This window comes from Staurois parvus, unplaced genomic scaffold (assembly GCF_062004578.1).
Source record: "Staurois parvus isolate SC_StPar_1 unplaced genomic scaffold, SC_StPar_1.0 ptg000479l, whole genome shotgun sequence".
NCBI classification, from domain to species: Eukaryota; Metazoa; Chordata; class Amphibia; order Anura; family Ranidae; genus Staurois; species Staurois parvus.
Window position 1 is genome coordinate 1,422,294 of NW_028318275.1, and position 23,475 is coordinate 1,445,768.

Consider the following 23,475-nt stretch of genomic DNA (forward strand, 5'->3'; position numbering starts at 1 on the left):
TGCAGATATTTGAATTATTATTTTTTATTTTATTTAATTCAGCATTAAGTTGACAAACTGACATATAAACATTTGCATTGGGTGCAAAATAACATTTTCTATAAGCCTGCAAAGTACAAAACATTAACATTTCCAAAAGTGTCTACAATTTTTGCCACCACTGTAAGATTCAATTCTGATGGAAAAAATAACCTCACCCAAAACTAACATTTCATTCCTGAGTGTCCCAGCAAGCTTTATAACATGCTAGTTTTATCTGAAGAAGCCTTCTGACCTTGCAGCATGTAACTTCTACAAACCCTAGTGAAGTGTTCCTCTTTTTGCCTTATATGTGACAGAGAACAGAGATTGGTAGGAAGCACACAGCAAAGTACAACATCACTCATATCACATCATGCCTCCACACTCGCTCAGGCTGCCTCTGTTACTGCTCTTCATCCCAGGCAAGTACATGGTTGCTTACGGAGTCCAATATATATATATATATATATATATTTATTCAGGGGTTTGATGAAACTTGCGAAATGCTAGACAGAGAATTTAGGATTTAGTGATGATGCTATAACACATTATACTTGGCGTAGAAAATACACCAGCAGCTTCATTCAGTAAATGTCTACAAAGTGTAAAAGGAAAGATGACGAAAGAAACTGCAATGAGGTAAACCTCCATAAGTAGTGGCAGGAGGGGGAATAGGGCAAGAAGCAGTTAGAAGTCTTCTTCCCATAATACCCTGATGTCTCCCGAAAGAAGGGATGGGAAAGCATACCCAGCTTTTAGAAATGTAAAGGTCTTTAGTGAGCAGCTATAGCTAAAGGGGAAGCTAGTGAGCTTTCCTCCCATTGCACCATGGTAAGACAAGACACATGCTGGGTGCCAGGCTGACATTGGGCATTTAGAGAATAAGCCGCCTGGCCACAAAAGGAATCCTACATCCAGTCCAGAAGAGTGGCATCCAGACTGTGCAAGCTATTGAGTGACCCTGTGAAATGCAGGAACGCTAAAGTGTATCTAAACCCAAGAACAAAGATGTCATATATATATATATATATATATATATATATATGGCAGCTTATCTATCCTTAGAGATGGTGACTGCATTTGTTTCTTTTTGAAGCTTTATTTCCTTTATTTTCACGTGGTGATTATGCCAGTAACAAATGGGTGGGTATCAAAGCTCACTCACTGTCCTGTACCTATGAAGGAGCAACATTGTCACCCAAAGACATGGCTACAGAACACCTCCCCATCACCTCTCCACCATAACATAGAGAGGGAAGGTTCTCTTGGACTCAGAGATAGCTGGGGACAACGTAATTACGCAACACAGGCAGAAAACACAGGAATTTAGCAAACAACATTTCTGAAAGGATCAATAGGTATATTTGTTGCAGATAAAGATATAGTAAATCACTTTCAATGATAAAGGGGGCAAAAAGGGAAATTCATTGATTTTAAGATTTTACTGTCCCCCACACAAGACTTCTGAATAATTCTTGCAAGTCTTACCCCTCCTCTACCATCAGTAACATTTCAGCCAGTTTTCACTGCACTAATTAAAATGGAAAAAAGAGATTGGTGGTTTGCTGACTGGGGTGTGTGGTTTCACAAAGTACACCATTCTTTCCATTTGCTGCTGACCATTTGTATTCTCTAGCATGAGGCTTATGCAGAAATGTTAGCATCTTACCAATCTGTTTCTTGGTAAAAGCTTCTATTCTGGTTTTCAGCTTGTATGTTAGTGTACTATGTCAATAACCACACCATCAGTTTGTTGCTGTCATGTAATTAGGTCATTTTGTATAGACATCTGAGCTGTGTTCAGTACTTTTTTGCACTTGTCTAGTGATGTGCTACAGATGTAACATTGTTTTGTAGATGGGAGGATATGAGCTTATGTTTTCTGGCCCTTTTCTGGATTTGTAGTGCATCCTGCATGGGACCTGTTCACTGGGAGGAATGCAGATTAATATGTGGGTTATTGGGAATTGGAAGAAAGAATTGAGATCATATAAATTGACACCGGCAGTGCACCAAGAAGAGTAGTCAGAGACAACTTGACTGTGACTTAAAGGATATCTAAACCCAAGAACACAAATGTAATATATTAAAGTTTACCAGTCCTTAGATGCTGTGGATGAATTAGTCTTCTTTTTCAGGCACCGAAGATTTAATCAAGTACAGAAAATACCCGCTGATCCTGCCAGAAAAGCAATGTCCTTATCACTTCCTGTGAATTGAATTGAAATCTCAATGTTATCGTCTGTCAACCACAAATATCCCCCATGTGTTGTAGATGAAGATATGCTTGTAGTCCATAATAGGGGAGCATCCTAGTGGGACAATAATCATCCTCTCCATTGATTTGGTAGAATGAATGAGCTTTGTCATCTTAGGACAGGAAATGTGTTATTCTCACGATAACCAGGTGAAAATAAAGGGAAAATGTCTTAAAGTGTATCTAAATCTTGGGCATCCCATTCTCTGGCTTATCTTGGCGTTACACTTACTACCTCCTACTCTGCCTTATTTTTGGCTAATTATTACCCCTTACTGCGATCTGTTACTTCCCTGCTTCATTCTTGGCATTTTCCTTCTTTATCATAGATTGGCCGGATACATGCTGTCAAGATGACTATCTTGCCGATGATCCTGTACTTTTTTTGCACTCTCCCTATTCAGGTCCCTGCGTTTTTTCTTTCTTAGGGCTGCTCAGTGTTTTACAGGCTGCTGCTTTGTTACCTTCCCCTGTCTTTTTGAGGATTCTAGAAACAGTGGGAGGAATGAATATTCATGGAACTCTAGCCAATCTCTAAGCAGATGTGCCCAGTAGATGGTGAGAGAACCCATATTTAGTCTGAGGCCTGAGTAGCAGGGTGCAGGGTTCCAGGGTCCAGTTCTGTAGGAGAAGACCCTGTAACAGGGGCTCTGCCCCTGGGGCAGAAGTCTGGGAACAGGCCATCAGGAAGACACTGAGGCTTAGCTGGGGGGGCCTATTCTCAAGTTCAAGTCCAGGGATCAAGTTGGATCTGGAGAAACTCAGCAGAGAGGGCCAGGAGGAAGTTGGTAGGAAATAGTCCATAGTGTCCATAAAATAGAGGTGTGAGGTTCTGTAGTCCTCAGAGATAGTTGAAAATGATGACGTTATCAGGGATGTCCTCCTTCTTACTGTTATTGGTTGACATCCTAGTGGAGAACAACATCCACTCTTTAATGTCGCAACAATACACAGCCCTCATATTTTCATCTTTTTCCCTTTTGCATGTGACCATAATCACACGGGTCTAGGGCTAGGTTGCACAACTTTTACCACCTTATACCACCGTGCCTTTTGAAGCTCATATGACTTTGTATAGCTCTCTCTCCTGATTTTTACCTATTGTTACACTACTGTTGACCAAACGTGTTGATTTTTGAACCCTTGCATGGGTTCCTACTTTGACTTTGTTATCTTTTTTACGATTTGATTATTACCACATTTGCCAAATATTTTTGCATGCACTGGCCTTGGATATTTCAGTAAATCATTTGGTACCAGAAAATGATGAAATGATCAGCTCACAGCATTTCTGACAAGATCAACAGGTATTTTGTGCACTGACTTAGATATAACGAAACACTTTTAATGGGAAAAATTAAAAGACCAAAAGAGGACAAATAAGAGGGGTTCACTATTAAGGTTTATATACAATATAAAATAGAAAACAAATGCTGCCTCATCTTAGGACTGGTAAGAACTGGTGATAGGCTTTAAGCCCTGGGTTCACACTGATGCGGTGCGCAATTTACATCAGATTTCTGCACTGCAATCACACCCCTTTCATATGAACCGCTGCGGGTGTGTAATTTAACTTAACGACACTCCAAAATCAGTTCACAAAATGTGGTGCGATGTACAGAATCGGATCGAATGGGTGTGAACACCCATGCGATCTGATTCTGGTGTGGATAAAAAAAAGGGTCCTGCACTTTTCGGTCTGGATGTGGTGCAATTTGAGCCATACAAATGCGGTGCAGTTCCTATGTGAGTCACATGTGATGTGCTGCACCGCATCAGTGTGAAATCGGGCTAAGTCTCTGTGTGAGTAGAAGACATGCCAGCATTTTTACCAGTCTGGTCAATAAAAGAAAAAAGAGACTTGATGACAATTCCTTCACTCTCTTTCTTACCAATTTGACAACAAAATATTTTTTTTATACAAACAAAAACACATTCTAAAACTTACTCTGCATAGCAACCTTCCACCGGCCAGGTTTCATTGTGAATAACATGGTGTTCTCACAAGGGGAGAGTCCTGATTTTTGTGGGACAGTCCAATTTAATATCTGTCTTGTCTTGAAACTGAAAGATTTATGGAAATATGATCATGCAGCTGTATATGGTAAGCTCCCAATTTACCAGTGATATACAGAGTGCAGGAGAGGAGGGAGGAGTTAAATTTAGTAAAATATTGGTGTTGGGGTATAGGGAGGGTTAGATTTACATGAAGGATTAGTATAAGGGTTCGTGTTTGGATTACTAAGAGTGTTAGTGTGAGGGTTGGTGTTAGATTTACAGGCAGGGTTACTGTTGGGGTTACAGGCAAGGTTAGCCTGAGGGTTAATATGTTACCTATAGTGGAAGCTAATGTTAGGTTTACAGAAAAGGTTAGTTTCAGGTTTACAGGGATTGAAAGTGTGGGGGTAGTAATTTATTTTATGTGCTTGCTGAAAATGTAACATGCATTATTGGTGATGTTTTGGTATTACAGAGCAAAATCACATTTCTGGGAAGGTCTTTTAGGCTAGGTTCACACCTATGCAGTTTGCGTTTGATCCGTTTTTGCAGTGTTTTTTTTGTGGTGTGATATGCATTTTTGATGCGTTTCGTATTTTTGTAGGAGTTTTTTTTGCCAACTTGTTGCTGGGCAGATTAAAAACACAAAACACATAAAATATGTCAAAAACATGTCAAAAACGCACTACATGCATTTCTGCAGCACGTCCAGTGAAGTCTTTTGAACCAAAACGCAACGATTTGCGTTGAAAAAGTCCTTGACCCTTTCCAAAAATCACACCGGTTGAATAGTTGATGGAGAGTGTGATGAGGCTGAAGTATTATGGGTGGAACTGCAAATGGGGGTGCGTACTACAAAGGTAATCATTGGAGTTTGTTATAAGCCTCCCAGTGTTAATGAGGAGGTGGAGACTCAGCTTTTTGCACAGATCAAATGGGCTGCAAGGGCTGGGACAGTGATAATAATGGGGATTTTAACTACCCGGAAATTGACTGGAGTAATGGTACTGCAGGAACAGTTAAAGGGCAAAAAATTTTAAACCTACTACAGGACAATTTTATGGTACAGTTCATAGAGGCCCCAACTAGGAATGATGCTCTGCTGGACCGGGTAATCTCAAACCATTCAGAGCTTATTACGAATGTCCATATAAAAGAACATCTGGGTAGCAGTGACTATAACATGATTTCATTTATTGTTAGCTGTAAACAGCAAGCACATATGGGAAAAATAAAAACGCTCAATTTCAAGAGAGCTAATTTTCCAAGGCTCTGAGCTGTTCTCCAAGACTTAGACTGGGAGGGAATATTGGCTTTGATGAACACAACACAAAAATGGGAGTTCTTCAAAAAGACTGTATGTGAACACACTGCAAAATATATTCCAATGGGCAACAAGTTTAACCACTTCCTGTCCGGACACTTTTACCCCCAATTTTCAGCTTTCAGTGATATGACACTTTGAATGACAATTGCGCAATCATGCAACACTGTACCCATATGAATGTTTTCCAATTTTTTTGAAACAGATAAAGCTTTATTTTGGTGGTATTTATTCACTGCTGGGATTTTTATTTTTTTTGCTATGTAAATGAAAATGTCCAAACATTTTGAAAAAAAGTGTTTTTCTTATAATATTTTGCAAATAAATAATATTTCATCATAAAGCTTGGCCAACATTTATTCTGTTATCTTTTTAGTAAAAAAAAAAAATAAGCCAAATTAGTTTATAACCAAAAATTATAATTTTTAAACTTTTTTACATTTTTATTTTTTTTATATTATTTGTTTTTTTTTGTTTTTGTTAACATACTGTCACTAGAGATGAGCAAATTATTCAAAAATTTGATTCGACTGATTCGCCGAATTTGCGGGAGAAATTCGATTCGATGCGAATTTATTCGCTGCGAATTTAACTTATTAAAAGGGTTTCTAGGCTTCAGAGAGCCTTTATATTAGTGCAGAACACTGTACCTTTAATTTAAATGCCCTTGGAGTCTGCTGGGGAAGAGAAATAATACTGTCAGTCAGTATGACATGCAGATGAGTGCCGTCGATCTTTGAATTACCGCACACTTCACTCATTTGGGCAGTCACGGGGCACGACGAAGAAGAAGAAGAAGAATGAAAAGAAGAAGAAGAAGAATGAAAAGAAGAATGAAAAGAAGAAGAAGAAGAAGAATGAAAAGAAGAATGAGAAGAAGAATGAAAAGAAGAATGAAAAGAAGAATGAGAAGCACTGTAGCTCAGTATCCTGTGTTGTGTGATGTGTGTCTTTAGGCTCCCAACTCTTGGGGTGCTTTAACTTATTGGCTGGGTTTGCTGCTTCAAAGAAGCACTACTATTACTAATGCATCTCAGCCTGCATAAGAGAACTACTGGTACCAGAACCAGAACAGCGCAGACCCTATACAGAACCAATAAAACTACCAGAACCTAGTACAGAAAGCAATAGTAGTAGTGGCACAGCCCAGTATCCTGTTTGAGACACTTGGTATCAGCACAGTTCTCTACAAAGGAGCACTATGGGTATCAGCACAGCCCAGTACACTGCACAGGAGTACTGTTCGCAGCAGCATAGTTCAATTTAGTAACAGCACAAATGCCAAAATAGACAAGGATTACCAAAGGATAAGGATGAGCTGACATTCCGGCCCAAATCTAAGTTTGGGTTTTGACTGTTCAGACTTTCAGACAAAATCCAAACATTTGGGATATCTGGTGGAAACAGCTCATTTCAAACAGTCATTGGCTAAAGTCTTGCAGCTGAACTTTAGCCAATAATGGTTTTGTCCAAAGTTACAGCACACACAATAAAAACTGCTTTCCCAGCAGCCCTTTATCAGTGTGTGGGAATTTAGTGTGATGGACAGCTGACAATACTGCAGAATGAGAGAGTTACCAGTGTACAGTAGTGTGCTACTACAGCTATACAGTGCTGTAAACAGCTCAATATTCAGTGCTATTTATTTCCACTGATACTTTGCAGTTAATTGCAATTTGAGCAGCTAGTGAATGGTGTAGGTCTACCTGTATTCAATTTGCTTTCATGAGACATAAGACTGTCATAGGACCTTTTTAGAACTACATTTTTTGAATGAAAAGAAGAAGAAGAAGAATGAAAAGAAGAAGAAGAAGAATGAAAAGAAGAAGAAGAATGAAAAGAAGAATGAAAAGAAGAAGAAGAAGAATGAAAAGAAGAAGAAGAAGAATGAAAAGAAGAATGAGAAGAAGAATGAAAAGAAGAATGAAAAGAAGAATGAGAAGAATGAAAAGAAGAATGAAAAGAAGAAGAAGAAGAATGAAAAGAAGAAGAAGAATGAAAAGAAGAATGAAAAGAAGAAGAAGAAGAATGAAAAGAAGAATGAAAAGAAGAAGAAGAAGAATGAAAAGAAGAAGAAGAAGAATGAAAAGAAGAAGAAGAAGAATGAAAAGAAGAAGAATGAAAAGAAGAAGAATGAAAAGAAGAATGAGAAGAAGAATGAAAAGAAGAATGAAAAGAAGAATGAGAAGAATGAAAAGCAGAATGAAAAGAAGAAGAAGAATGAAAAGAAGAAGAAGAAGAATGAAAAGAAGAATGAAAAGAAGAAGAATGAAAAGAAGAAGAAGAAGAATGAAAAGCAGAATGAAAAGAAGAAGAAGAAGAATGAAAAGAAGAAGAAGAAGAATGAAAAGAAGAAGAATGAAAAGAAGAATGAGAAGAAGAATGAAAAGAAGAATGAAAAGAAGAATGAAAAGAAGAAGAAGAAGAATGAAAAGAAGAAGAAGAAGAATGAAAAGAAGAATGAGAAGAATGAAAAGAAGAATGAAAAGAAGAAGAAGAAGAATGAAAAGAAGAAGAAGAAGAATGAAAAGAAGAATGAAAAGAAGAAGAAGAAGAATGAAAAGAAGAAGAAGAAGAATGAAAAGAAGAATGAAAAGAAGAAGAAGAAGAATGAAAAGAAGAATGAAAAGAAGAATGAAAAGAAGAAGAATGAAAAGAAGAAGAAGAAGAATGAAAAGAAGAATGAAAAGAAGAAGAAGAAGAATGAAAAGAAGAATGAAAAGAAGAAGAAGAAGAAGAATGAAAAGAAGAAGAAGAATGAAAAGAAGAAGAAGAAGAATGAAAAGAAGAAGAATGAAAAGAAGAATGAGAAGAAGAATGAAAAGAAGAATGAAAAGAAGAAGAATGAAAAGAAGAAGAAGAATGAAAAGAAGAAGAATGAAAAGAAGAATGAAAAGAAGAAGAAGAAGAATGAAAAGAAGAAGAAGAATGAAAAGAAGAAGAAGAAGAAGAATGAAAAGAAGAAGAAGAATGAAAAGAAGAAGAATTCCAGTACAGCAAAAAGTGTATCTGCAGAGAGCTCCGCTATTTCTGACAGTTCTCTGACAGTTCCTTCACATTTACAGTGGTTGAAACATTGTATCTATTTGTTTCCGAATAAAAACATCTGTATCCTAAATGGAAACAAATAGATACAATGTTTCAACCGCTGTAAATATGAAGGAACTGTCAGAGAACTGTCAGAAATAGCGGAGCTCTCTGCAGTGACACTTTTTGCCGGCTGATCGGGAAAAATTTGATTCGTGCATCCAAAGTTTGCTAAAATTCGGATTCGGTGCGAATCGAATTTTTCCTAATATTCGAAACGAATTCCACTTCGCCAAGTTCGATTCGCTCATCTCTAACTGTCACCCTAGCAGTACAGCGGTGATGAAGATTGTTTTTTTTTACACTGATTGCTTTAACACCCATAAAGGCTGTAAAAGCAATCATTTCTCCTTCTCTCTGTCTGCATTCTTGCAGCCATTGAGAACTACTGAGTGAGCTGTGATTGGTCACAGCATGTCACATGGTACAAGGCTGTTGTGAATAGCCTTGTACCATGTGACCTCTGTGATCATTCACAGATTTCACACGTAGTAAGCAATGATGTCACAAGTGACATCTTGCTTACTACTTTGCATGTGATCACTGATTGACCAATCAGTGATCACATGATCGAGACCTCGCACAGAGGTCCCGTCCGATGATCGGTGTTTCACTGTGTCCGGAGGACACAGCGGGCACCAGATCGTGGTGCTGCGCGCTCCCAGGGAGCGCGCACAAGCAGGGTGCAGGGAGGCTGTTTATAAATGTCCACCCGACCCTGCAGTGCCACCATCCGGCCATTTATATACGTCGGCCGGACGGGAGGTGGTTAAAAGGCTAAAAATCAAACCTATGTGGCTTACGGCCAAAGTTAAAAAAGCTATAGATAATAGGAAAAGAGCTTTTATTCAATATAAAAATAAAGGAATGCTATCATCATTTAAACAATACAAAGAATATAACAGAATATGCAAAAAGGAAATAAAGGCTGCAAAAATTGAAAACGAACGACAGATTGCAAAAGATAGGACAAACCCCAAAAACTTCTTCAAGTATATTAATAGTAAAAAGATTCGGTCCGAGCATGTAGGCTAGAGTGGGTGACTGGGGACAAAGAGAAGGGAAATTTATTAAATACCTTCTCCAGCTCTGTATATACAAAGGAGCATGGGGGAGCTCTTGTCCATAATGTCAAACAAATCTGATTTCTTTTTGTGAGGAGGTGAGCAAAACCTTGGACAGAGGGGTGGCGGTGGACGTGGTATATTTGGATTTTGCAAAAGCGTTTGATGCAGTTCCCCACACATGGTTAATGCGTTCCAGACTTCAGGCTGTAATTGACTGCAAAGGATTTGCAACCAAGTATTAAAAAGAGAAAGTTTGATTTATGATTATTATTCTGTCCCATTACTTTTGGTCCCTTAACAAGTGGGAGGCACATATGCAAACTATTGTAATTCCTACACCGTTCACCTGATTTGGATGTAAATACCCTCAAATTACAGCTGACAGTCTGCAGTTAAAGCACATCTTGTTCGTTTCATTTCAAATCCATTGTGGAGGTGTATAGAGCCAAAAATGTTAGAATTGTTTCGATGTCCCAATATTTATGGCCTTGACTGTATAAATGATATACAGTTGCAAGAAAAAGTATGTGAACCCCTTGGGATTACGTGGAGTTTTGCATGAATTGGGCATAAAATGTGCTCTGAACGTCATCTAAGTCACAACAATAGAAGAACACAGTCTGCTGAACATAATACTACACAAACATTAGATGTTGCCATGGTTTAATTGCACATAACATGTAAACATTCACAGTGCAGGGAGGAAAAAGTATATGAACCTTTGGACTTAATAACTGGCTGACCCTCCTTTGGCAGCAATAACCTCAACCAAACATTTCCTGTAGTTGCAGATCAGACCTGCACAACGATCTGGAGTAATTTTGGACCACTCCTCTTCACAAAACTGTTTCAGTGTAGCAATATTCTTGGGATGTCTTGTGTGAATCGCTCTCTTAAGGTCATGCCACAGCATTTCAATCGGGTTGAGGTCAGGACTCTGACTGGGCCACTCCAGAAGGCGTATTCTGTGCTGTTGCAGCCATTGTTTTGTTGAATTACTTGTATGCTTTGGGTCATTGTCTTGTTGCATCACCCATCCTCTGCGGAGCTTCAGTTGGCGGACAGATGGCCATACGTTTTCCTGCAAAATGTCTTGATAAACTGTGGAATTAATTTTCCCATCAATGACAACAATCCCTCCAGGCCCTGAGGCAGCAAAGCAGCCCCAAACCATGATGCTCCCTCCGCCATGTTTTACAGTGGGGATGAGGTTTTGATGTTGGTGTGCTGTGCCTTTTTTTCTCCACACATAGTGTTGTGTGTTCTTCCCAAACAACTCAATCTTGGTTTCATCTGTCCACAGTATATTTTGCCAGTAGTGCTGTGGAACATCCAGGTGCTCTTTTGCAAATTTCAAATGTGCTGCAATATTCTTTTTGGACAGCAATGGCTTCCTCCGTGGTGTCCTCCCATGTACTCCATTCTTGTTTAATGTTTTCCTTATTGTAGATGTGTCAACAAAAATGTTAGCATGTGCCAGAGATTTCTGTAGGTCTTTAGCTGACACTCTGGGATTCTTCTTTACCTCATGCAGCATTCTGCGCTGTGCTCTTGCAGTCATTTTTACAGGACGCCTAGGGAGAGTAGCAACAGTGCTAAACTTTCTCCATTTGTAGACAGTCTGTCTTACTGTGGACATATGAACATCAAGGCTTTTGGAGATACTTTTGTAACCCTTTCCAGCTTCATGCAAGTAAACAATTCTTGATCGTAGGTCTTCTGAGAGCTCTTTTCTGCGAGGCATGGTTCACATCAGACAGTGCTTCTTGAAAGCAGTAAACCCAAAACAGGTGTGTGTTTTTGAAGGGCAGGACAGCTGTCAGCAACACATCCAATATCATCACACTGATTGGATTAAAGGTTGGCTCACTCCTGGCTCCAATTAGCTCTGGGAGAAGTCATTAAGCTAGGGCCTCACATACTTTTTCCTCTCTGCACTGTGAATGTTTGCATGTTATGTGCAATTAAACCATGGCAACATCTAATGTTTGTGTAGTATTATGTTCAGCAGACTGTGTTCTTCTATTGTTGTGACTTAGATGACGTTCAGAGCACATTTTATGCCCAATTCATGCAAAACTCCACGTAATCCCAAGGGGTTCACATACTTTTTCTTGCAACTGTAGGGTCTGAGATTATAAATCCCATTTCAGTCTTTGCAGATGACACCAAGCTGTGCAGTGGAATAACGTCTTTACAGGATGTCTTCAATTTACAAGCCAACCTCAATGCACTGTTTAATTGGGCAACTATGTGGCAAATGAGGTTTAATGTTGATAAATGTAAGGTTCTGCACTTGGGGGCTAAGAATATGCATGCATCATACATACTAGGGGGGTACAACTGGGGGAGTCAATGGTGGAGAAGGATCTGGGAGTTCTGGTAGATCAGAAGCTTAATAATGGCATGCAATGCCAAGCTGCGATTTCTAAAGTGAGCAAAATCCTCTCTTGTATTAAAAGAGATATAGACTCCAGAAAGAGAGATGTCATATTACCCCTGTACAAATCATTAGTAATACCTCATCTGGAATATGTAGTTCAGTTTGGGGCGCCAATTCACAAAAAGAACATTGGGGAACTTGAGAAAGTACAGAGAAGGGCAACCAAACTGATATGAGGCATGGAGGAGCTCAGCTATGAGGAAAGATTAGAGGAACTGAATTTATTCTCTCTTGAGAAGAGAAGATTAAGGGGGGATATGATCAACATGTATAAATACATCAGTGGTTCATATAGTGAACTCGGTGTAGAGCTATTCATCCTGAGGTCATCACAGAGGACAAGGGGGCACTCTTTACGTCTGGAGGAAAATAAATTTAATCTCCAAACATGGAAAGGTTTCTTCACAGTGAGAGCTGTGAAAATGTGGAATAGACTCCCTCAAGAGCTGGTTCTGGCCAGATCAGTGGATTGCTTCATAAAAGGTCTGGATTCTTTCTTAGATACACAGAATATAACTGGATACTCAGCGGCGGACCGACAACTCATTGGGCACCCGGGCAATAGGGGATCATGGGGCCTCTGTGTCCTTGCCCAAACTCAAAAAAGCCTATGAAAGAGGTACCAGGGGCATCTCATGGGGCCCCCTATTGACCCCGAGCCCTCGGGCAGTGCCCGAGTTTCCCAATGGTCAGTCCGCCCCTGATACTAACATATATAGGTAAAGTTGATCCAGGGAATATCCGATTGCCTCTCTGGGGATCAGGAAGGAATTTTTTCCCCAACAGGAGCAAATTGGACCGTACTTTGCTGGGTTTTTTTGCCTTCCTCTGGATCAACTGTGGGCAGGGGCGGACTGACCATTTGCAAACTCGGGCACTGCCCGAGGGCCCGGGGTCAGTAGGGGGCCCCATGAGATGCCCCTGGTACCTTTTTCATAGGCTTTTTTGAGTTTGGGCAAGGACACAGGGGATCAATGATCCCCTATTGCCCTGGGGCCCCATGAGTTGTCAGTCCGCCCCTGACTGTGGGTGTAGGATTATAACTTTTTTTTTTTCTACGGTTGAACTGGATGGACTTTTGTCTTTTTTCAGCCAGACTAACTATGTAACTATGTAAAACGTGGAGATGTGAACGCGTCCCACAGGAAATCATGTTAAATGGACTGTAGTGCGTTTCTGCAAAATGTAAAATGCACAGCAAAAAGCTTAGGTGTGAGCCTATCCTTAAATTTATCATGGTGAAATGAAACCATTTGCAGAATTACAGCAGCAAAATAATGAAACTAATTGTGTGAATTAATTTATCTAGTTTCTGAAACCAGACTAATATGTAAACTAAATCTCCCTTCTTTAAATTGGCAGATGTGATATCTGATGAGCACGTGATAGGATCAGTAGATGGTGCAGTGACCTTACCCTGCAACTATGACATCAGTAGCGGCACAACCACCATGTGCTGGGGTAAAGGCCATTGCCCAATCTCCAAATGTAACAATGCCATCATCTCGACAGACGGCAGCAAAGTGACCAAGAACATCGCTAACAGATACCATTTAATGGGGGACATAGCACAGGGAAATGTGTCACTGACCATTAGTGATTTAACTAAGGAAGATGAAGGATGGTATTGCTGTCGAGTGGAGATCCATGGATGGGCCAATGATGCCAAAACACATATACACCTTGAGATACAAGACAGTAAGTGTTATGTCTCATCTAAATGTACTTTTTCTGGGTTGTATTGAACCGCATCAGGTTTCTATTGTTTGCTGACATATTGTGGTGGTTTAGGATCACCACAACATTTTTACTTATGTGAGTTGATATCACCCTCTCTCCTCCCATCCTACTTAGTGCTAGTTAGTTCAGTAGCTAGACCCTCCCTGGTTCTTCTGTGTTCCCTCAGTCAGTGTTCATTCAGCATTCCTAGAGCCCTAATGGCCTAACAGGTCAGGTGTGTGACGGCTGACTGAGTTATTGTTTTATGATCGGGCAGAGAAAAGTGGTTTTCAAAACAGACATCCTGCACAAGACTAATTAGCGGTTTACAGCTCTGAAGCTGAGTCTCTATTTGTGTTTTATTTAAGTTTTAAAACTTTTTAAGTTTTGTTACAACTTCCAACTACAAATTCCATTTCTAGAGGAGGGAGGAAAGGAGAGATAAAATGGCTGAGACCTTAACAAGATGGCTGTCGTGTACAGCGTCCATGTCTCTATTGCGCTCAATCGTCACAACCCGGGTTCTGCTATGCCGGCTGAGGGGTTGTCTCCTGATTATCTGGTCTGGTATCACAGAGGAAGGCATCCGGTTACACTTAGGCCTTGTGAGCACAGACATCCCTAAGGATCTTAGAGACTGTGTACAGTTAACCCCCTCAGGTGCCTGAAAATCAGCTGCGGGCTTAGCAAGGGGAATACTGGCTGGTGTTCCAAAGAGCTTTGTCCACCTGCCCATTACTAATTAAAGGGAAACTGCTGTGAATAAGAAAGTTACAACATGTTGCTACTCTTTAAATCTGAAGTCCACCATTTGAATCAGGCGCGGACCTGGATATAGCTTGTTCTGGAGCTTGGACAAAGTCCTAGTCTGGAGTATCCCACTCATCTACCTCATTCCTATCCCAATTCTTCAAAAAATAAAAACAACAAAAACAAAATCCCAAGACTGATTATTGGAGAAAAGTGTGACTGAGCCTATGTGCCTGGCTGTGGGGCAAAGTAACTTGGGAGGACCTGGACAGTATTCCTGCTGCTCCTACGGGAATAACACTAGTTACATTCACACAGACGTTTGTATCTGACATCAGCTAAACACCAACATTCTGCACTTGAAAAAGTTGAAATATTTCCAAGAGATAGTTGTGGTTTGTAAATGCAGTTTGTAAATGAGCAGTACAGCGCAAAACTGGCGCTTACCATTTTGTGCCTACTTAAGAGGATAAGAAAATAGAAGTGTATACACTCACTAATACCCGGGACCAGGCAGGGCCGCAGTCATGTGGAATCAACATTAAAGCGGCACTCCCTACTTAGACGTGAGCCGTACACGTGCTGCAGCTGTACTGTAGCTTGGGGATCCCTGCTGTGAACCATACTGTCTCATGATTCTGCACACCTAGTCCTGTGGAATGTCCCATTTAGAGGGGGACACCGCTGAGCTTGCATCCTGCTCCACCAGTCCAGCTTTCTTATTACTTTGTTCCCAGTGATAGAGTACGGGTCCCACCATGTAACAAGCATGGACCTCATGTGTGCACGGCTTAACTTCATAACTCCCTCTGTACCTATGGCCAGGTCTATGTCACCCAGGCTCTGTCCTGGCTGATTGGGGCTCCAGCTGCTAGGGAGTGAATCGGCAAACCAATCCCCTCGCTATACAGGAACCCATCACCCATGCCAGTACTGTCCTTGCGCTGTCTGCCTGCCATGCCGTTCTCTTTGGTACTGGTTATCGTTGGTAAGTACATGTCATACTCTTCACCCCCGTGTGTGTAACATGCCCTGTTCTTTAACATATACCATATACCTTCATACACCTCTTTGAGAAACTTCAGACTAGGCATAAAACAGTTAAGGAAACTTTACTGAATATTCAGTAGTACAGTCCATGAACAAAATGTGCAATAAACAACAGTCCATCTCTAACTATCTGATGCAGGCTGCCCAGTACATTTTCAAGAGCGGAGGCGGCTCATATAACTCTCGCCTATCCACCAAAGTGTCCGATTACCTCCTGTAAAAAAAACAATACCGGGATGATGCCTGTAGCTGTTACCACTTGAAAGCTGCAAGGTATATATACATATTATGGTCAAGTGGTTAAGAAGCAGATGTTACATGAAAACCCTAGAGGCCAATCACAGTCCTTTTTCTGGGGACCAATCAAATGGCAGTAACTGCAATAAATCCTGTGAGAAGTTCAGGAAAGTCAGTTTTGCTGTAGCAGAAAAACTGTTAGCGGTAAGTGAAGTGTAACTGTAGATTGTGTGAATATTGTTAGTATTTCTTTAAATTTAACATGGAGAAAATACTGTACATTGCAGATTTCAAATGGTATATCGGTATGGTGCCTGCAGCTACAGGCATCATCCCTGTGTTGTTTTTTACAGGAGGCAATCAGCTTTTATGTAAAAACCATCTGAGCCATTCATTGAACATTATGTCATGTTAGGTATCTATTTACTCAGCGTACCACCATCTTTTATACTTTATGAAAAAACGGTTATTAAATTGTGTTTTTGTGCGTTAAAATTCATAAAAGTGTATTTTTCCCAAAAACTTTGTGTTCGAAAAACCGCTGTGCATATTCCGTGTGACATAAATAGATTACAAAACCCACTATATTGTTCTGTAGGGCCTCTGCTAAAAATATATATATATGCACTCACTGGCCTCTTTATTAGATACACCTGTTCAATTGTTTGGTAACACAAATTGCTAATCAGCCAATAACATGGCAGCAACTCAATGCATTTAGGCATCTAGACGCGATGAAGAAGACTTGCTGAAGTTCAAACCGAGCATCAGAGTGGGGAAGAAAGGGAATTTAAGTGACTTTGAACGTGGCATGGTTGTTGGTGCCAGACGTGCTGTTCTGAGTATTACAAGAACTGCTGATCTACTGGGATTTGGGCACACAACCATCCAAAATATCCAGTGAGCAGCAGTTGTGTGGACAACAATGCCTTGTTGATGTCAGATGTCAGAGGAGAATGGGTGGACTGGTTCGACTGGCAATGGTAACACAAATAACCTCTCGTTACAACCAAGGTATATAGAATACTATCTGAATGCACAACATGTCAAACCTTGAAGCAGATGGGCTACAGCAGAAGGAGACCACACTGGGTGCCACTCCTGTCAGCTAAGAACAGGAAACGGAGGCTACAATTCGCATAGGCTCACCAAAATTGGATAATAGAAGACTGGAAAACGTTGCCTGGTCCGATGAATCTTGATTTTAGCTTTGACATTCAGATGGTAGGTTTGCCATATAGAATCAAGGCAGTTCTGAAGGCAAAAGGGGGTCCGATCCAGGACTACCTAAATAAAGTGGCTGAAGAGCGTGTATGTGTATATATATATATATATATATATATATATATATATATATATACACAGTATCTCACAGAAGTGAGTACACCCCTCACATTTTTGTAAATATTTTATTATATCTTTTCATGTGACAACACTGAAGAAATTACACTTTGCTACAATGTAAAGTAGTGAGTGTACAGCTTGTATAACAGTGTAAATTTGCTGTCCCCTCAAAATAACTCATCACACAGCCATTAATGTCTAAACCGCTGACAACAAAAGTGAGTACACCCCTAAATGAAAATGTCCAAATTGGGCCCAAAGTGTCAATATTTTGTGTGGCCAACATTAGTTTCCAGCACTGCCTTAACCCTCTTGGGCATGGAGTTCACCAGAGCTTCACAGGTTGCCACTGGAGTCCTCTTCCACTCCTCCATGACAACATCACGAAGTTGGTGGATGTTAGAGACCTTGCGCTCCTCCACCTTCCGTTTGAGGATGCCCCACAGATGCTCAATAGGCTTTAGGTCTGGAGACATGCTTGGCCCTTCCATCACCTTTACCCTCAGCTTCTTTAGCGAGGCAGTGGTCATCTTGGAGGTGTGTTTGGGGTCGTTATCATGTTGGAATACTGCCCTGTGGCCCAGTCTTCAAAAAGAGGGGATCATGCTCTGCTTCAGTATGTCACAGTACATGTTGGCATTCATGTTTCCCTCAATGAACTGTACCTCCCCAGTGCCGGCAGCACTCATGCAGCCCCAGACCATGACACTCCCACCACCATGCTTGACTGTAGGCAAGACACGCTTGTCTTTGTACTCCTCACCTGGTTGCCACCACACAAGCTTGACACCATCTGAACCAAATAAGTTTATCTTGGTGTCATCAGACCACAGGACATGGGTCCAGTAATTCATGTCCTTAGTCTGGTTGTCTTCAGCAAACTGTTTGCGGGCTTTCTTGTGCATCATCTTTAGAAGAGGCTTCCTTCTGGGATGACAGCCATGCAGACCAGTTTGATGCAGTGTGCGGCATATAGTCTGAGCACTGACAGGCTAACTCCCCACCCCTTCAACCTCTGCAGCAATGCTGGCAGCACTCATACGTCTATTTTCTAAAGACAACCTCTGGATGTGACGCTGAGCACGTGCACTCAACTTCTTTTGAGTGGAACCTGTCCTGTTAAACCGCTGTATGGTCTTGTCCACCGTGCTGCAGCTCAGTTTCAGGGTCTTGGCAATCTTCTTATAGCCTAGACCAGGGGTGGGCAAACTTTTTGACTTGAGGGCCGCAATGGGTTCATATATTGGACCCGGGGGCCGGACCAAGAGTAGATGAATGATGTGTATGTGTGAATTAATATAAATTAAATTAAAATTTGTAACATTAAATGTTTAGATTAGTTTAAGGTAGAAAAGCATAAAAAGAGTTATTTTACAAAACTTTTATGCAATGTATTTCTTTCATAAAATAGTGCCTTCAATTTTAGTGGGAACAGTGTTGTTGGTCTCCCTTTTTTGTTAAGGCATCAAAGTCAGGAGTTAGTTTTGTTGTTGCAATTCGCAGAATAGATCTGAGGTGTTGGTCAGTTAACTGGGATCTGTGATGGGATTTATTGATGTTCATGACGCTGAACGTCTGCTCACACACGTAGGTCGAACCAAACAAGGTCAGAATCTTCTGTGCCATCCCCCGGAGGTTTGGAAAACAGTCATCTTTAAGTGAGGCATAGAACTCTTTTAGTGGAAGAGAGTGGAAGTTCTCCTTTAAGATTGCATCAGATTGAAGATCGATTAGTTCCAATTGCACTTCTTGTGGTGCTGTTTCTGGGTTTTGTGACAAGGGACAGGCCACCAGCTGAAGTGACTTTTCAATTTTTTCAAAATCTGAAAACCGACGACAGAATTCTGCATGCAGGTCATTCAGTGATTTGCTATATTTATTCACATTTTGGATGGCCTTTTCCTGTGTGGCTAGTGTGGGAAAATGAGAGAAGTTTTTCTTTGAAATTTGCCTAGAAAAAAAAGTCAACTTGGCTTTGAAGGCATTTACATTACTATACATGTTGTGCACATACAGGTCTTTTCCCTGTAGCTTGACGTTAAGCTCATTCATGTGAGAAAAAATGTCAACAGCAAACGCAAAGTCACACAGCCAATTCTTGTCGCTCAGCTCTGGAAAATCATCAGACTTCCCCTTTAACTCCAAAAATGTATCAATCGCTTCTTTAAGATCCCACACTCATTTAAACACTTTGCCCAAACTCAACCAGCGGACATGAGAGTGGTAAAGCAAGTCTTGGTGGTCTGCGTTGGTTTCCTCCAGAAATGCAATGAACTGACGGTGCTGAAGTCCCTTTGCTCGTATGCAGTTAACAAGCTTTATAACTGGATTCACAACATGACTAAGCTGTAATACAGATTTACACAAAGATTCTTGGTGTATGATGCAGTGGAGAAAAATAACTTCTTGCTCAGGGTTTTCCTCTTTCACTTTATCCTGAATTCTTTTCAGCAATCCCACATTTTTTCCAGTTAAATTTGGAGATCCATCCGTAGTGACATTAGCAAGTTTACTCCAAGGTAGCTTCATACTCTTGATGACAGCAGACACCCGGTCATACAAATCTTCTCCACGTGTTTTTCCTTTAAGTGGCTCCATGGCCAAAAACTCCTCTGTTATTTCAAAACTGTCGCTAATCCCTCGGATAAAAATTAAGAGCTGAGCTGTATCTTTTATGTCTGTACTTTCGTCCAGTGCTAGCGAATATAATTTAAAGGACTCTGCAATATTATTTAACTTGTTTGTTATGTCTTCATCAATCAGTTCCACACGACGAGTCACTGTCCTGCGTGATAAACTGAGTTTTTCAAACTTGTCTTTGCTCTCTGGACACGAAAGACCTGCGGTCTCTATAATGCATTCTTTCAAAAACTCTCCTTCAGAGAGGGGTTTACTAGCTTGTGCTAATTTGAATGAGAGCATAAAACTTGCTTTGATAGTTGACTCTTGAATCGCAGTTTGTCTGTGAAATAAATTTTGCTGAGCCTGTAATTTAGCCATCAACCTCCGAGCTGTAGACCCCCGTTCTTGGGGCGACTGATTGCTAGCATAGTTAGCATGCTTCGTGGCAAAATGACGGCTGATATTATATTCTTTGAAAACCGCAACAGTTTCCTGACATATGAGACATACAGCCTGTTATGATCCGCCAGGTGGTGCCTCAGGCTGCCAACTGACAGACCTACTCAGAGCGTGGGGTCTAAGCCCGGGCTGTGCTTTCACCAGGGCCCCTGATGGTGGGGATGGACTTGAAACAGTCCCGGGCCAGGTCACGACCTCCGAGCAGGCCCACCAGTGGCTGAGGAGACCTTTGGGGACAGGTACCGGGAGAGCCAGATATGAAGAGGATGGCGGCCCCAGCAGGGTAGTAACGGATCGGGGTCCCGTGGGGGTAAGCGGGGTACAGAATCGGTAGGCGGAGAGTAGTCGGGTCATACGCAGGGTCAGCAGGGAAGTCAATCCGTAGAATGGTCAGGGCAATCCGGGTCAAACGCAGGAGCAGGCAGAGTAGTCAGGACAATCCGGGTCAATCACAGGAGCAGGCAGAATAGTCAGGGCAATCCGGGTCAATCACAGGGGCAGGCAGCGTAGTCAGGGTCAATCAGGGTCACTAGACAGGTGCAGGAACTCAGGATCACAGGAAGACCTTGCGGCAATCTGTGACAGTGCAGGGCATCTTTAAATAGTGCGCCCTGCACTGTCATTGGCCGGCTAGGACGCGCCCCCGGCTGTCATTGGACGCCTGAGGCGCGCCCGCGGCTCCTACTGCGCATGCGCGGCGTCCTGTCAGCCGCGGCTCGCCGGGACCTAGTGCCTGTGTCCCGGCACGATCTGCCGCCAATGCGCATGCGCGGGGGACAGAGCCGCGATCGTGGACCACGGAGCCGCGATCCCTGACATTGCCCCCCCCAATGGGCACCCTCCGGGAGCCCCACTGATCTCTCCACCGCGGGTGATCACGTCAAAATTCCCGGATGAGCCTGGGTGCGTGGACGTTCTGGGCGGGTTCCCATGAGTTCTCCTCGGGGCCATACCCCTTCCATTTTATCAGGAACTGTGTCTGGCCCCCCCTCCTTCGGCAACTGAGGATAGTCTCCACTTCATATTCCTCCTGGTCACCTATGGTGACTGCCTCGGGAGGTCTGGATTCACGGTCCGGGAAGGGATCCGGTCTGGATGGCTTCAGGAGAGATACATGGAACACAGGATGTATCTTGAAGGTCTGCGGAAGCTCGAGTTCGTAGGCCACCTCGTTGACTACTCGTTTTACCGGAAATGGGCCAATGTACTTGGGTCCCAGCTTCCTTGAAGGGCACAGCATCTTCAAGTTGGTTGTTGCTAGCCAAACCTGATCCCCTGGTTGAAGCAGTAATTTTCCTCTTCTCTTTCTGTCGAATGCCCTTTTACTGTCCTCTTGGGCTTTAGCGATGGCTTCCTGAATTGTCTTGTTATTGACAGAAAAGAAGTTCAAGATGTCTTGAGATGCCGGTACCGGATTCTCAGGCATCAGATCAGGGAGGAATGTGGGATGATACCCGTAATTGGAAAAGAACGGGGATTGACCCGTAGCTGAGTGACTCGAGTTGTTGTATGATAATTCTGCGGAAGGCAGCAACGACAGCCAGTCATCCTGAAGGTAGGATGTGTAGCACCGTAAGTACTGTTCCAGAGTCTGGTTGGTCCTCTCAGTTTGGCCGTTGGTCTGTGGATGGTAGGCGGATGAAAGTGACAGCTTGATTCCCAGCGATTTACATAAGGCGTTCCAGAACCTGGAGGTGAATTGGACCCCCCGATCTGACACTATATCTTCGGGAACCCCATGAAGCCTCACTACTTCCTTGATGAAGATCCGTGCCGTTTCTGGTGCTGATGGGGTCTTCTCAGGGGGCACGAAATGTGCCATCTTTGAGAAGCGGTCGACGATCACCATTATTGCAGTGTAGCCCTGGGATGGTGGAAGTTCGACCACAAAATCCATGGCTATCATTTGCCAGGCCCGCTTGGGTATGGGTAATGGACGTAACAATCCCCATGCCCTGCTCCTGGAGGGCTTGTTCCTTTGACAGGTGGGACAAGTTCGGACGTAATGCTCACAATCCTTGATCATGTCTGGCCACCAGAACGAGCGCCGTAGTAGATCCAGAGTTTTCGTTACCCCGAAGTGGCCCGCCATTGGATGGTCGTGGCAGTGCCCTAGGACCAAGGTTCGCACTTCTTCTGGGACCATGATCCGGTCTTCCTTCCAAAATAGCCCACCATGGCTCTGGAGGGGTGACCCAGACGGAACTGGTAGTCCTACAGAAGCATCGAGAAGCCGGGAGCGAAGTTCCGTTTGTAGAGCGAGGAAACTCCCAGAAGGTAAGATGGTGTCAGGTACCACAGCGTCGTCGGGGTCCTCAAACATGCGGGACAGAGCGTCTGGGTTAGTGTTCTTAGTACCGGGTCGGTACGTTATATGGAATGAGAATCGAGAAAAGAAAAGAGCCCATCTCGCTTGGCGAGGTCTCAGTCGTTTTGCCGTTCTTAAATATTTAAGGTTTTTGTGATCTGTGAATATTAGAATTGGGTGCGTGGCTCCTTCCAGTAAATACCTCCATTCTTCAAGAGCAGTTTTAATGGCCAGGAGCTCCCGATCCCCAATGTCATAGTTACGTTCCGCTGGTGTCAACTTCCTGGAGAAGAACGCCACAGGGTGCAGTAGTTCCTTGGTACCATTCCTTTGGGACAAAACCGCTCCTACCGCATTTTCGGAGGCGTCCACTTCCAAAACATATGGGAGAGAAGCATCTGGATGGCAGAGAATGGGAGCAGAGGTGAACAATTCTTTGAGCTTTTCGAATGCCGTCCGCGCTTCGGGAGTCCACTTAAAGCGGACCCCTTGTTTCGTCAGTTGCGTGATCGGGGAGACCAGACTGGAGAAGTTCCTAATAAACTTCCTGTAAAAGTTGGAAAAACCGATGAAACGCTGTACCCCCTTTTTGTCGGCGGGTATTGGCCAATCTAAGATCGCCGTGACTTTCTGGGGATCCATCGCGACCCCCGCGGAAGAGAGAACCAGTCCCAAGAACGTGATTTCGTGCTGTTCGAAACAGCACTTTTCTGCCTTCACGTATAGCCCGTGTTGACGCAACCGTTCTAATACCCGTATCACGTGACCCCGATGAACCTCCAGTGAGGG

General features: G+C 42.4%; 2 protein-coding genes across 2 annotated transcripts; both read right to left on the bottom strand.

Moving 5' to 3' along the window:
* Nucleotides 1-18,719: 18,719 nt before the first annotated feature.
* On the bottom strand, nucleotides 18,720-19,349 carry LOC149452330 (general transcription factor II-I repeat domain-containing protein 2A-like). Its single transcript, XM_089689497.1, has one exon. The coding sequence runs from the start codon at nucleotides 19,347-19,349 to the stop codon at nucleotides 18,720-18,722; it is 630 nt and encodes a 209-aa protein (XP_089545623.1).
* A 126-nt stretch (nucleotides 19,350-19,475) lies between these two features.
* LOC149452331 (general transcription factor II-I repeat domain-containing protein 2A-like) lies at nucleotides 19,476-20,297 on the bottom strand. Its single transcript, XM_089689498.1, has one exon. It carries the CDS (start codon nucleotides 20,295-20,297, stop codon nucleotides 19,476-19,478), a length of 822 nt encoding a protein of 273 aa, XP_089545624.1.
* Nucleotides 20,298-23,475: the final 3,178 nt, after the last annotated feature.